General features: G+C 38.4%; 1 protein-coding gene across 4 annotated transcripts in view; it reads right to left on the reverse strand.

Annotated features, from left to right (window-relative positions):
* arid3a (AT-rich interactive domain 3A) overlaps positions 1-14,991 on the reverse strand; it is a 91,515-nt gene that overhangs the window by 55,037 nt on the left and 21,487 nt on the right. For all 4 annotated transcript variants that reach the window (XM_057840572.1, XM_057840569.1, XM_057840570.1 and 1 more), the window contains 2 exons: positions 7,874-8,534; positions 5,149-5,428 (listed from right to left, as the gene is read on the reverse strand). In XM_057840572.1, coding sequence (XP_057696555.1) covers positions 5,149-5,428; positions 7,874-8,211 — 618 coding nt within the window. In that variant the 5' untranslated portion in view covers positions 8,212-8,534. The remainder of the gene's footprint in view (positions 1-5,148; positions 5,429-7,873; positions 8,535-14,991) is intronic.

Raw genomic sequence — 14,991 nt, forward strand, 5'->3', positions numbered from 1 at the left:
TGTAGGATGCTGTCATCTTTTCGCAAGATCTAACAATGGACCTCTCCAAGGCTGCCACAGAAGTTTGTGGCTTCTTACAGGCACTTTCCTCCACAGTTGCCCATATGCTATAATCCAGGGGATTGAGATCTGGACTCTGGGGTGGCCACATATCACCTTGTCAATCAACTTTTTGGTCCGCACAGATCGTCACTTCCAGACCCAGGTTTTCGTGAGGCTGTTCCAGAATCTTTCAGCTTCTTTTTAACTTTGTAGACTGCACATCTGGATATTCTCAGATTTGCTGCAATCTCAGTAGGTGTCAGACCAGCACGCAGCAATTCAGGTACAGGCTAAAGTTTTCTTCATTTTCAGCAGAAGCACAGGAATTGTAGAGACGAGAGATTACCAGCTGCACTGAGTTACCTTAATGAATCACTTAAGCATGACAACCTATTTAGATATGTTTCAATGGCTTTTAAACAAGCAGTTAACTGAGTGTAAACTTTTTTTTGGGTCACCCTGTATGCTCAGTTGCGCTCTCACCACTTGTAAATAACAAATAGAAACATATGGTGTGGTGCTGCGTATATTTCCTTAAAGCCGCAACCAGAAGTGGTTGTGCATAACGGTGGCGATTCTGGAAGTGGCGACAGTTTTGACAGGCGGAAATGTCATAAAAAAGAAACTGATCGCGCCCCTCTTTTAATTTTCCTCTACGCATTTTTATATACTCATGTCCAGTCAGCATTGAGTTGGGATGGGCCAGCCCTGCAGTTGAGCAGGAGACGAGCTTTGTAAGAAAATGCTCATCTCTGCATCATCCACAAATGGAGGACCACACATGGGCACTGAGTAGAAGCATATTTTTGCGACGTAGTTTGTAAGCTTCAAGAAAAATGTGTGGAAAAGAAAAGAAGAGCAGGAATGCCACGTCATGCTCGTCAGCCTACATTGTTTACAATGCCGGCGTGCCGCACTAAAACACGTTCAGATAGTTGTACGGAGACAGCAGTCCATATTAAGGGGTGGATAATATTACTCGCCTACATTATCCGTGTAACAACTAATCCGGACAAGTGGTGTACTAGTGTGGCCGACATGCCGTGAAGTCTAACTAATTACATGTTTAAGGCCATTATCCGTCTTCGTGTAAACGTAGCGTATACTTCATAGACAATGCCATTATAAAATCCCTCCCTTAAACCATATGGCAATGAAGAACTAGTGCAGGGTTCATTAAATCCAGACCTCGGTGCCACTTTTCCTGTCATGTTTTCCACGTCTCTCTCCCCCAACACACTTGAATCAAATGATTATGTCATCAGCAACCTCTCCAGAAGCCTGAAAATGATCCTGATTATTTTGATTCAGGTGTGTTGGAGGAGGGAGACGTGGAAAACATGACAGGAAAAGTGGCACCGAGGTCTGGATTTAGTGAACCCTGAACTAGTGTATTGATCCCTTTTTTGGAAACCTTATAACTTCTATTCCAATGTGAAAATTTTGGCAGCCAAAGATGGGGGCGGGGCAAAGCTTCTGTGCAAGTTTGGCATGACAGACTAGTTTTTGTCGAGGGGCACAGTCATGCTGGAAAGAAAAGGGCCACGCTCTGGTATATTGTTAAAAACAGAAATGTTCAAATAATGAACTGAATTACTGGTTTAACTATTTGGCCACACCCATATTTCAATATTAATTAATGAATTAAACTATGTGTCCTGAGAACTTTGTCCATTATTCTGAGCGAAACTCAAATTCAAATCGAGTAAAATTTAAATACTGAGGCAAAGTTGTCAGCCAATCTCAATAATTGCAATTGTGAATGCCCCTCCACCTCCGAAGAAGAAAGTTGCATTTTATTCAAACACAGACTCTGGAACAAACACATTTTTGTATTAAAATATTATTCTGAAATAAAATACAACAGTAGAATTTCTTGATTGAATCAAATGAGTTATTTTGTCTCAATCTACTGTATCGGCAGCCTTTCTACTTTGTTTTGAATTCATTTTCTTTTCTTTTTTACAGGCCTTCAACAACAACAAGAAATCCATGCCTTGGAGCAGAAAAAGTGTGTTAACAGTGTTATTTTCGTTAACAATGACGATAACAAAAATACTTCGTCGACGAACACATTTTTCATGACGACGAGCTAAAAACGAGACGAATGCCAGTGTTCGTCTGATGAGACGACAAAAGGACGACAATGCGACATGTTTTCTGTAATATGTTCACAATGAGTGATATTTTCATACTGTACATGGGGTATGTCAGCTTGCATCGTAGCAGTGTTTGGGTCGTGTCACTCATGTGAGATGTGCTGCACCTCTCCCGCACTCTCCTCACCGGAGTTTAGGATGCGCTCAATCTTGCTTGTTTGGAAACACGTTAAGATTTGTTTTCTTATCTTGACGAAAAAGAATATGCAATCTTGTTTTAGCCTATAAAGATCCGTGGTGAGTGATCATCAGATGCTAAATGTAACTCCTAGCGTTAGCGTTCGCATTAGCTCCAGAATGGCAAAGGTCTAGAGAATGTTAAATAAACAAATTGTCTGAGAGTTTATTTATTTTACATGCAGTTCGTAGCTTCTAGGTAGGTTTAATTGAAAATGAAGTACTGCTTTTCCTGTTGAATGTATTATCATCACAAAGTTGGCGTTATCCTTGTAGATGCTCCAATATGTGCTCATCTGTCTATGTTCATTCGAAATTGTTCGAAACATTTATTTATTTTGGGACTAAAACTTTTGAATTTTATAGAGGAAAACATTTTGAGTAACTGCTGACTAGATGAAATGTGCATGTGATTTCATCAACTAAAACTAGACAAAAACAAAAACATTTTGAAATGACTAAAATATCACTAAGACTAATAAGTATTTTTGGCCAGAAGACAAAAATGAAAAGGGCTGCCAAAAACAACACTGTTAACGAAACATTCACTCAAGCTCAATTTCCTACACTCTGATTTACTTTGATGTGCACTGCTCCACATTTTATATAGCATTATTTCTTTTGTTAAAGCTGTGTTGGTTATGCGGAAAACACATGTCCACCCTTTGCAGTGGTGAACAAATAATCTGCCTCCCACGTTCCTTTTTCCATCTTTCATTTGGCTATTTTGGGAAGGGGAAGTGTAAATTTGGCCGAGGAGAGTGTCAGCATGATTGCTAATGACTGCAAATGAAAAAGGAGGGGACACTTGCTGGTCTTGACTAAGGTATCAAAACACTAGCAAAACTTTTTTGGACACGCTGTGTATGCTGTATACGAGCAATGCACTGGCAGGCCATCTCCAACACACATTTGATGTGAGCTCACGGACCAAACGTCAAAATGCTGATGTGATTGCGGGCCTGACTTCGACATATAAGGAAATTCAAATGAATTCACTTTTCAGAGTTAGGGTAGAATAGAGCAGTCATTCAAAGTGTGGTACGATTACCACCTGTGTTACACGGATTCTGTCTAGAGGTACGCAACTGATTGCCTGAATTTAAAGTTCAAACAATCATATTTCAATCCGCTACATTGCATTAATCAAGTACAGTTCGCTTGTATTCAACTTCAACTACATAGCATTTGCATTTAATGTTGAAGAACTGTTTCTTTTCAAATATTTTCGAAGAGCTTAGCATTAATTAACCTAATCCTTACATACATTTCCATTTACTTAATTTTTTCAAATTTCTAAATGCTGTGTTAGTGCTCAGACTGTGGCTTGTAAAAATAATTTAAATCTGCCAATTTTTTAACGCATTCAAAACCACTAAATTAAATTTATTTTACCTAATTACCTGCAATGTCCAATTTATTTGAACTGCAAGGCAGTGAATGCTCATGTTTCAGTATAATTGACAGTAGGGGTGTGACAAAATATCGAAATGGTGATATATCGTGATACTTTGTATCCCAAAAGGTTATCGATATGCTCCTGTCGAGAGTAGAGTTATCATTTTATAAAGGTGTCAATGTTTAAAAAAGAAACAAAAACAAAAAAAAAAAAAGAACCATCAAGTTGCTACCAAAATCTTCCACCATAATAGTGTCTCAGTTAACTCTAAAGCTGCCAGTGACTGTGCTCGATGCCCAATCCATTAGACTGGGAACGTTCGTTCATTCAAAACCAGAGCATTCACAGTCATTCGTTCAAATTTTTGGGGCATTAACACGTAACTTGTTGTTCATTCTAGGGAATTTAAAGGTCATTTCCTGTTGAGTTTGAGTCACTGTCTACTCATTTGGTTGATTCCCAGGTCACTTCCTGTTCTGTAACTGAAAATAAACAGGAAGTGACCCATAAGATACCCCAAAATCAACAGGAAGTTACTGAAAATCAACAGGTAAATGACCTTAAATGGCCCAAAATTACCTCATTGCCTGGCATTGGCTGCCTCTGACGTCCATAGACGTTCAATCCTTTTGAAGTGGGAGGGATGGCAGCGAATGAACGAACGTTCATTCGCTGCCACCCTCCCAGTTCAAATGGATTGGACGTCTACTAGTGATAAACTCATTCCAATTCACAGCAGAAGCTTGTTTTTCTCTTTATTAGTTCAATCATCTTTGTAAATATCACTGGAACGGCACCAAACAAAAGTTCCAGCATCATCACCTTGTCAAGAGTCAAAAATCTGCATTGGACAAGGTGATGATGCTGGAACTTTTGTTTGGTGCTGTTCCAGTGAGACCTTAAATGGCCCAAAATTACCTAATTGCCTGGCATTGACTGCCACCGACAGCCATAGATGTTCAATCCGTTTGAAGTGGGAGTTCAAATGGATTGGACGTCTACTAGTGATAAACTCATTCCAATTCACAGCAGAAGCTTGTTTGTCTGTTTATTAGTTCTTTGTAGAATATCCTAGAAGGATTTCCTGACCAATGTATCGATACTCGTTGTATCGCCATATCGTCAGATCATCGTTATCGTGAGCTTTGTATCGCAAATGGTATTGTATCGTGAGGTAACAAGAGGTTCCCACTCCTAATTGACAGAAATAGACATCCAGTCCATTTTGACTTTTTCAAGTCAGAATAGATTGGACATCTAGCGCGGTCAATGGCAGGCAATGAGCTAATGTAAGCTCTGACAGTGTTAGTCAGAGATCCAAATATCTTTTGAGGTGGTCATTGCTGTGAAATGTTTAAGAACCACTCCTACCTGTCTAAATTGCTCCTCATAGGTCCATTCCCCATGATCTTGGCCCAGATGGCTGTGAGTGGTGTGTGGAGGTAATATGGCAATGCGAGGTTCTTGGTCAACACTGGGGCGAGCCTTCAGCAGCTGAGAGTGAGGATGGAGCTGGCGGTGGGGCAGCAGGAGGATGCCTTTCCCAGGCACAACTGCATTGTGGCCTGTGGGTAGACCTTCCTCTGCCATGTCATCGTCAAAGTCTTCATCCATCTCGCCTTCAAAGTCCTCCTCATCCCATTTTTGTTTGCTGTGAGAGTGTTGAAAATGATGCAGTTTTAAAAGCAAAGAGGAAAAAAGGGTGCACAACTGCACACCCTGACCTTGACTTACATGAAATAGGTGGAAATTTGTGCTGAATCCGAATCATTAAAATTGAAAATTTTATTCAAAACATTTATATGACAAATCACACAATTTCAAATTGGTATATTTTAAGAACTGAATTTAAAAATCTGCACTGAATTTAAATGGTGTCATTTGTAATTGAATTCACCCATGTACAGTGGGGCAAATAAGTATTTAGTCAACCACTAATTGTGCAAGTTCTCCCACTTGAAAATATTAGAGAGTCCTGTAATTGTCATCATGGGTAAACCTCAACCATGAGAGACAGAATGTGGAAAAAAAAAACAGAAAATCACATTGTTTGAATTTTAAAGAATTTATTTGCAAATCATGATGGAAAATAAGTATTTGGTCAATACCAAAAGTTCTTCGCAATACTTTGTTATGTACCCTTTGTTGGCAATAACGGAGCCCAAACGTTTTCTGTCACTCTTCACAAACTTTTCACACACTTTTGCTGGTATTTTGGCCCATTCCTCCATACAGATCTCCTCTAGAGCAGAGATGTTTTGGGGCTGTCGTTGGGCAACACGGACTTTCAACTCCCTCTGCAGATTTTCTATTGGATTGAGATCTGGAGCCTGGCTAGGCCACTACAGGACCTTAAAATGCTTCCTCCGAAGCCACTCCTTTGTTGCCCTGGCTGTGTGTTTGGGATCAGTGTCATGCTGAAAGACCCAGCCACGTTTCATCTTCAATGCTCTTGCTGATGGAAGGAGATTTTCACTCAAAATCTTTCAATACATGCCCCCATTCATACTGATCCTTTACACAGATCAGTCGTCCTGGTCCCTTTGCAGAAAAACAGCCCCAAAGCATGATGTTTCCACCCCCATGCTTCACTGTGGGTATGGTGCAATTCAGTATTCTTTTTTTCCTTCAAACACGAGAACCTGTGTTTCTACCAAGAAGTTGTATTTTGTTTTTTTCTGACCGTAACACATTCTTCCAGTCGTCTTCTGGATCATCCAAATGCTCTCTAGCGAACCGCAGACGGGCCTGGACGTGTACTTTCTTCAGCAGGGGGACATGTCTGGCAGTGCAGGATTTGAGTCCCTGGCGGCGCATTGTGTTACTGATAGTAGCTTTTGTTACTGTGGTCCGAGCTCTCTGTAGGTCATTCACTGGGTCCCCCCATGTGGTTCTGGGATTTTTGCTCACCGTTCTTGCTATCATTTTGACGCCTCGAGGTGAGGATGGAGTTGAAAGTCTGTGTTGCCCAACGACAGCCCCAAAACATCAATGTTCTAGAGGAGATCTGCATGGAGGAATGGGCCAAAACACCAGCAACAGTATGTGAAAAGCTTGTTAAGAGTTACAGAAAACGTTTGGCCTCCGTTAATGCCAACAAAGGGTACATAACAAAGTATTGAGATGAACTTTTGGTATTGACCAAATACTTATTTTCCACAATGATTTGCAAAAAAAATGTTTAAAAATCAAACAATGTGATTTTCTGTTTTTTTCCCCACATTCTGTCTCATGGTTGAGGTTTATCCATGTTGACAATTACAGGCCTCTCTAATATTTTCAAGTGGGAGAACTTGCACAATTAGTGGTTGACTAAATACTTATTTGCACTACTGCATATAACGGAGAGCAGAAACATCTAATAAATTTGGACTGACATTGCCCAACGACCACAAATGCGCGAGACCACACATCCTACTAGCTTTGATCACACGTCTTATCTTTTGACACTGGAAAAAAAACACGTAATTGTGTGTGAAACACACTTTATTGTTCATAATTACCCAGTTACATGCTCACGAAGGTCACGTGCTCAAAAAAGAACGTGGCAATTGGCCAATGGGAGATCTTTGCTACCACCGATCGAATGCTTTTTCTAAGTATGTGTGCCACTGCAAATCTGATAATAATTTAGCTATCTGAATAATAATTGTGGGACTTGAATGTGAAAATTATATTAGGTGAAATTTTAGATTAATAAACATTTCACTATTCAAATTCAGTTTTTCAATCCAACGATACAAATTAACATAATTTCAGTGTATATAATTCAAATTCCATTCGTTTTAATCCAACTATTCAAGTTTAGTAATTAAGATTCAGGTCACTGGATTAACTCATTCACTGCCACCATCAGCCATAGACATAAAATCTGTTTGAATCTGTTTGATGGCTGGCATTGAATGCTCATGTTTTAAAGCCATTGATGGAGATAGACATCCAATTCATTTTGACTGGATTCATTTGATCGCTGCGAGCAGTCCCATTCTAAAGGAATTGGATGTCAATCACTGTGAATGGCCGTCAATTAGTTTGAAAACCCGAGCATCAAGGCATCGCTGTGCAACAAAGAAAAAGTCAAATATTAGGTCCTTACATTTGCTCCTCCTCGTCAGACCCCATCATATCTTTGTATTGTTCTTCTCCATCATTTTCCTCGTCATCACCTTCCCCCTCACTGCCGCTGCTGCGCTCCGACATGTGACTGTCTGACACCCTCTGTAACCCGGCTGCCGCCGCACGCATGGCTGCCAGGGCCACCAACTGGGCTTGCTCAGTCTCAGGTGCCGGGTTGCTTAGAGAGTCGTCCCCCGTTACTCCACCTGGGCGGACATGAGCATGCTGGATGGCTGCTTGCTGCTGAAGCTGTTGCTCCATCAACAGCTTGGCCCTTTGCTGCCTGTGCAGGTTCTCCATTACGGCCTGCAGCTTCATCTCTGTGGGGAACAACACAGTGTTAAACTGCCTTGTTTCCCCTCCCTCCCCAAATGAGGGAGCACCAGTTGGGGCTTTGTCTGGAGATGATGGTTGGACTTTCTGTCCAGAGAAAGCACTTGCACTCCGGTGGGTTGCAGCAGACTGAAGAATATTGATAGTAAAGGGGATGGCAGACCAATTGTCCAAAAGGCAAATGGGAAGAGGTCGAATTCTTGAGATGGAGACCTCTCACTTGTCTTGATGTAAGATCAACAATGGGAGCTGGGTAGTCCGTGGAAGAACAAGTAGGAATGTGAGACTTTGTTGACGACTACAAAAACCTGTGTGCAACAAAGAAAAAATGTGTCAGACCGATACGTTTATGTGATGCAGTGATCCCTTGTTTTTCGCGGTTAATGGGGACCAGAACCCGTCGCAATAAGTGAAAAACTGTGAAGTAGTGCCACACCCACAAAAGAAAAAAAAATCTTGGTATGTCGTTCAGTGTATATATTCAGATTTAGCATTGGAAACTGATACATATAAAACGTTTTTTTTTTTTTTTTTTTTGCTTTTTCCCCAAACAAATGTATGTATATATTTTAATAAATGGTTTTTAAGCACTTCAAATGTAATAACTATGATAAGTTATAAACATGTTGCTGTCCCACTGAATTATTTTTAAACATAAATAAAGCAGAAAAATGCTTGTCTTTATTAAATGCTTCATTGAGTGAGTCCACTCGAATCTACTCAAGCTTTTCACTTACACAGTCAGTTGCCACAGCAACTGTTTAACAAGTTAAACGATGATTGACGCATGCAACGCTTTGAAGTTTTGGCTTTCAAGCATCTTTGGCAAGATCAAACCTTAACGTCTGTCAATCATCGTTAACTTTAATAAGCAACTCCAGTGCATTGTCTGACCAATAAAAGCAGCAGGAGAGAGAGTGAGACTACGTGATCGGATCAGGACAGCTCATCTGTATTTTTTTTTTTTTTAATTGATAAAAAATCCGCGGTGGACTGAGGGCGCGAAGTTTGAAGCGCAAAGCAGCTAGGGATCACTATACTGTTAAGTACCTGAAGCAGATACAAGAAAATTCATATTCACTCATCTTTGAACAACATGCAATGCCCTGATTTAATTAGCATACTGTTATATTTTCATCTTTTTGACATAAACCTATAGTATTTATTATAATAGCGGGTGTATAGATTAAAACTTTTGTACTGTAATTTATTAGATGGCAATAACATGATTTTATTTTAACAAGCTACAGCCACCACTCTGACTCCAATGGAATTGTCACCAAACCAAGGTAATTAAAAACAACTCAACTCTTTCATAAAATATTAGAATGGCAATCACTAGGAAAAAATGTCTGTCAATTAACAGTGGAGGAATCACAGCTGATTACGTAAACTGGCCAACATTTTTTTTTTTCCTGACTTTGTACAGTTTTTGGTCGCTGATTTCAAATCTGCCTTCAATTCTTTTCCCTGTGTTTTAATTTTAATGCAATCAGCATTTTTATATTCTTACACTTGTGGTTTTTGATACATAAAATTATATATGGCGGAAAACACAGACAAGACTGAAAAAGCAGTTTCTGCTTTTGCAACCCTCTATAAAATAAACTGCTGTATTTTAAGCCAAAAGAACTGTAGTGTTTGATAGAACAATATGTCAATATGTTGCCATAGCAGATTCATGGCTCATTAAACCCCCCAACTATTTTTAATTTGTCCCTTTTACCCTGGAAAACCCTGTTTACAGACATCGCGCAACCACTTTTTTTTCCAACCCAGCCATAAAAAGAAGTAATTATATTTATTATTCAAAATGTATGTCATTTTTAGCTTAAAACCATTATTCGATGTCCAATATTTCGTAAAAAAAAAAAAAAAAAAACTACTTAAAAAATGATTCACTTCCATATTTTAAATTTTTAAACAAATTACGTCAGAATGAAAAAACTTGGTGTCTGTAAAAAAGTCACGGATATCTGCTTCATAACTATCGCTTACTTGTATTTTTTTTTTTTTTTTTGTTACTTTTGTATACTCCCCGATATGTTAGATGATAAATAATCGATCCAAACAAAAAAAATGTTTTTTAAACGTTTAAAGGGAAAAGGGTAAATATATGAAAAAGAACATCTCGACCACTGCTTGATGTCTGAGATTTCTGCATCGCGACCCTAGTTATATTACCATGTTTCACCCATAAAATTCCCCCAAAAATCCAGCTGTGGCCATTCACAGCTGTGTCTTGACACTCAGTGATACATGCTACATGGAGTTTTTGGATCGAAACAAGGTAAGTACGCGATAATAATTCGTTAAAGTCATGGCGTCTGTAATTCTGCTCTTGCGTGCTCTCACCTCCAGATAGGGTTTTGCTGTTTCATTTTTTTTTTTTTTTTTTTCCCCCAAATACCCTCCTGTTCAAAAATTTTCTTCCCCCAGAAAATTTAGATTGTAAGCTTTCCAATGATATATCTATCACACATGCATATTGGACAATTTTGAAATCTGGCCAAATTGGGGGTCTCAGAGTGGAACTTCAAGTCACCTGAGTGTTTTCCGCCATATATATAATTTTGAACATTAGCCCGTCATAGCTGACTGATTTTCACATATTGTAGCACTTTGGCGGCAGTGCAGTAGCACATGTCACATTGTCTCTATTGTTGGTCTCTGGTGTCTGCAGTTGTCTAAAACATGACATATGATATATTATTTTGCCACATATCGTTACTTTTAGGCATTATTTCTATGTTGTAATAATTTTGCATTGCACAATAAATGTAAATCTGGATTAGGGAAAACAACGCTAAAGTTTACAGAAAGAAAAAAAAAAATAAGGCCAGATTTTGACTAAGCACACCAAAATTACATTATAACATGTGTTTCCATGGCATTTTTTTACCCTTGTTAAAACAAAACTGAATGTGCTGAGTAACTCCTCCATTAAGTTTTGCGGAACTCTACTCCCAGGTATTTCCTCTAGTCCCTCTTGGTGGAAAATGTGTTCAAAGGCTTGAGAGCTTTTGCACAAGGTGTGTTGTGACTCAAACAAAAACACACAAGACCAAAACATTGCAAACTTGACAAAAGGAAGTTACCACTCAGAGAGAACACTTACTCTATTTGCCTGGTTGGCTCAAACCCAAGAGGAGTCTCAGCCAAATAACAAACCTTAGTAATGTCAGTAAACACAAGATAGTGTGACGTAACTGCTCTCAGTTTTGCAAAGCAGCTTTTTTCAAACTACTTTATCAAATAAAGTAGTTTCCAATCTCTGATTTAAAATACACACAACTGTAGTTCCACTCTTTTTGAAATACTTTGTGAAGAAGTTCATGAGATAAAAAGAAATGATGATACCGTATTGATGCAACATTTATAACAAGACTTGGCGTCATCACCTATTTTATTGGCGCAGAGTAACATGCCAAAAACAACCTTTGAGACACAACATGGTGGCAGAGTTTCAAAGGCGGGGAGTGCATTGAGCACACCGGGTGACAGCATGAAGTAAATGGCGGCTCAAAATGTAGCATGGTCGTTGGAAATTATTACAAATAAATCATGCACAAACAAACTATTTACTTAGCAAAGCAGTGTGCATTCATACTGAGCACAATATAAGAGGGATGTCCCCAATCCAATCACGGAATCGGACCTCATCCAATAATTTTCAGAGGATAGGAATGGAATAGGAATGATAAGATTGAGTTTTAAACTGTATTTATGTATTTTTATATTCAGGCATTAACTCATAGGCTGCTATTGACCGCGATATACTGTACATCCAATACATTTTAAGTGGGAGGGCCCAGCCACAGCAAAAAAGTCAAGGCAACCAACATAGCTCAATTTATCACATCAGATGACCAACATTATTTTTTTATTCAATTAATGTACAACAAAATATTAAAATGTAATTTGTATGCTACTTTATTTTGTGGTGCACAAGTGATTTGGGAAAAAAAAAAAGGGGGGGGGGGGTCGTATTGGAGAATATTTTTCCACTTCATTGAAAACACTGCTTTACTAATAACCCTTTTATACGGCTATAATGTTGGAATAACTTTGTTCAAACTGGGGAAAAAAGACATTACGATGTGCCCCTCCAATACATTTTTGAGGTATCGATCGGGACATGGTATCGGCAGATCCTCAAAATCAGGTGACTCGAATTCGCATGTAAAAATATGAGCTCGGGACATCCCCACTTAATAAGTATACCTGCAGCTCGTCCTATGTAAGTAAGATATAGACAACCCTAAAACTGCTAAAAAAAAATGGTACATCTAGATTTTCGGATATTGCACCATAAAAAAAAATCCCCCAAATTTTCTAAACTCTGTAAAGCAATGAGAAATGACAAGACACCTACATAATCATTTAATTAATGCATGATTATGTTTCATTAAAGAGTGAGTTTTACGACCAAGTTGCACAACCACTGCCAACAAATGGAATTCACATAATTACATGTTTAAACGTTAGAGACAAATACAACTTTGTGACGCCAGTTATTCCTGTTATTGCTGCTTGTCGTTCACATTTCATTGTCACAAAATCTCATTTACCGTGCGAATGGAGCTCCAATGAATTGCAGTACAAAATAATTGAGTTGGCTATGGGAAAAAAAAAAGAATTCTCTGGTTGTACTTTTTAGATATGTGATTCAAATTTGTTATGTTTATTTGTTATTTGTGTGTAAAATAATGCAACAAAAATCCATTTAATTGCTTTTTATTAATCGTGTTGAATTGATCAGTATAAAGAAAATATTTATAAGGCATAATTTGAGCATACACACAGTGTATATACAGCATGTCACGAGTTTAATTTCCAATGCACTCAAGCAGCTATCTTTGTTTCAATGAAATGTAAAGCCCTAACGGCACTAATCAGTGTCACAGGGCTGAATTGTGTGATTCAAGAAAATAAGAGCCTCCCAAGGCTAAGAAAGTGACAACTGACGGAGCAGATGATGCCAAGTAGGCTATAGATATTCAATATTGATTCAGTGCATTCTGACAGCTTGGATGAATGCTGAATGCCTGCAGTTGTCACACGGCCACGTGGGCGGGCTACATTCGGCTTGAGTCCAGCATAGGGTTTACTTGGAGCAATAAACATGGAGCGGCTAACTTTAATGGACAATTGCACAAATACAGTACATGTCACACTGTGTACAGGTAAGTCTTTATGTGGACTACTCTCAAACCCTTTAAATGTCTTCCAAATGAAATGGAATGATTTAAAAACAGACTGGGCCTAAGTATTTTGTATGCATACTATAGTACATTGTAGTGGTGCAACGTTTAATCGATTTACTCGAGTATTCGGTTAGAAAAATAGATTCAAATTAAATGTTACTGCTTCGAGTATTCATTTAATTAAAGTGGCGTTGTAATGATTTGTTTTGAAAGGTTTTGCATTTAGCTTTATTGATTTGGGTGGATACACTGCCCTCTAGTCTGCCACATTTCACATGGCTTAATCCAGCTGGTCTTGTTAAAACCAACATAAGCTAACATAAGTTTTTGTTTGAGCTAAAGTTTTTTATGCATTCATAATTTAGTTTATAGGTATATTTAGCTGTTTTTTGTGGAAATATGTGTGTGAACCATTTGTAAAGAGCATTGTAAAAAAAAAATTAAAAGAATTTTACAGCATTTAAGCTAGCGGGCTTTTGCTATGCAAATTAGCCAATTGTTCTTTTGTTGCATATAGAGCCTCATTTACCGGTATTCTTTTTTTTTTTTTTTTTTTTTTTTTTATATACCGTTTAATTTTTTATGTTCTTTATCAGATTACTCGATTATTCGAACTAATTAGTTCATCGATTAATCGACTACTAAAATAATCGATAGCTGCAGCACTACTGCAATGTGCTGACACGTGCTCCACTCCTCTAACATAGCATTTGCTCTTGTATTATATAATTCATTTGAAAAGACAGAAGTCAATAAACTACAGCTATAGTCTCTGTTGTTGGTTCTTCCTGCACAGGAGGAAGCAGAAGTGGTTGCTTTGTTTCGTGCCATGGTTCATCCTACTAGCTAGATGGTGCAAATTACATTGCGCCACCACATTCTGTATGTTCTACCTTCTTCCCCAAATGAAGGGCAAAATAAGTTTTTATAACAGCCGACATTAATGATTTGATGAAAACAACCAAATTTTCTTCAAGATTATCTGCCAGCGAAGTTTTCAAAATGCAAAATGTTTTCATCTGTTTTTCAGCAACAAAATGCAAAAACTAACATAACCATTTTACAAAACTCAATGTTGATATCCAAATCACTACATACATGATTTAGTGTGCATCACCGTACATCCCAAAAATACTGCGACATGTGTGATATATGTTTGAAAGAAACACAGATCCTCAAAAACGCAACACCCTCACTAACACCTTAATTGGCTCAAGTGATGTCGGCCAACAACATTAGAAGGTTCCTATATGGAAGTAGGGAGGAGCCAACCGGATAAAGTAGAAACGATGACAGCTAATGGGTTAATCCTCTTTTTTTTTTTTTTTTTAACCCACATTCGAGTAGAAGATTGCAAGGTCTAAGCAAACAGGACAGGGTGATAAGAAGTTAAGGGTCCAATTCCAACTAGATAAAGAGACCTGCACAGTCTCACACGCATGCACACGCAGTGCATACTGTATGTTCGTTCACATCTAAAGTGAATCATACCATCTGATTTAACGCTGGATGAAACTAACCACTTAATAATTGATTAAATGGTGTATTTAATTAATTG

Source organism: Corythoichthys intestinalis, chromosome 7 (assembly GCF_030265065.1).
Source record: "Corythoichthys intestinalis isolate RoL2023-P3 chromosome 7, ASM3026506v1, whole genome shotgun sequence".
Classification (NCBI taxonomy): Eukaryota; Metazoa; Chordata; class Actinopteri; order Syngnathiformes; family Syngnathidae; genus Corythoichthys; species Corythoichthys intestinalis.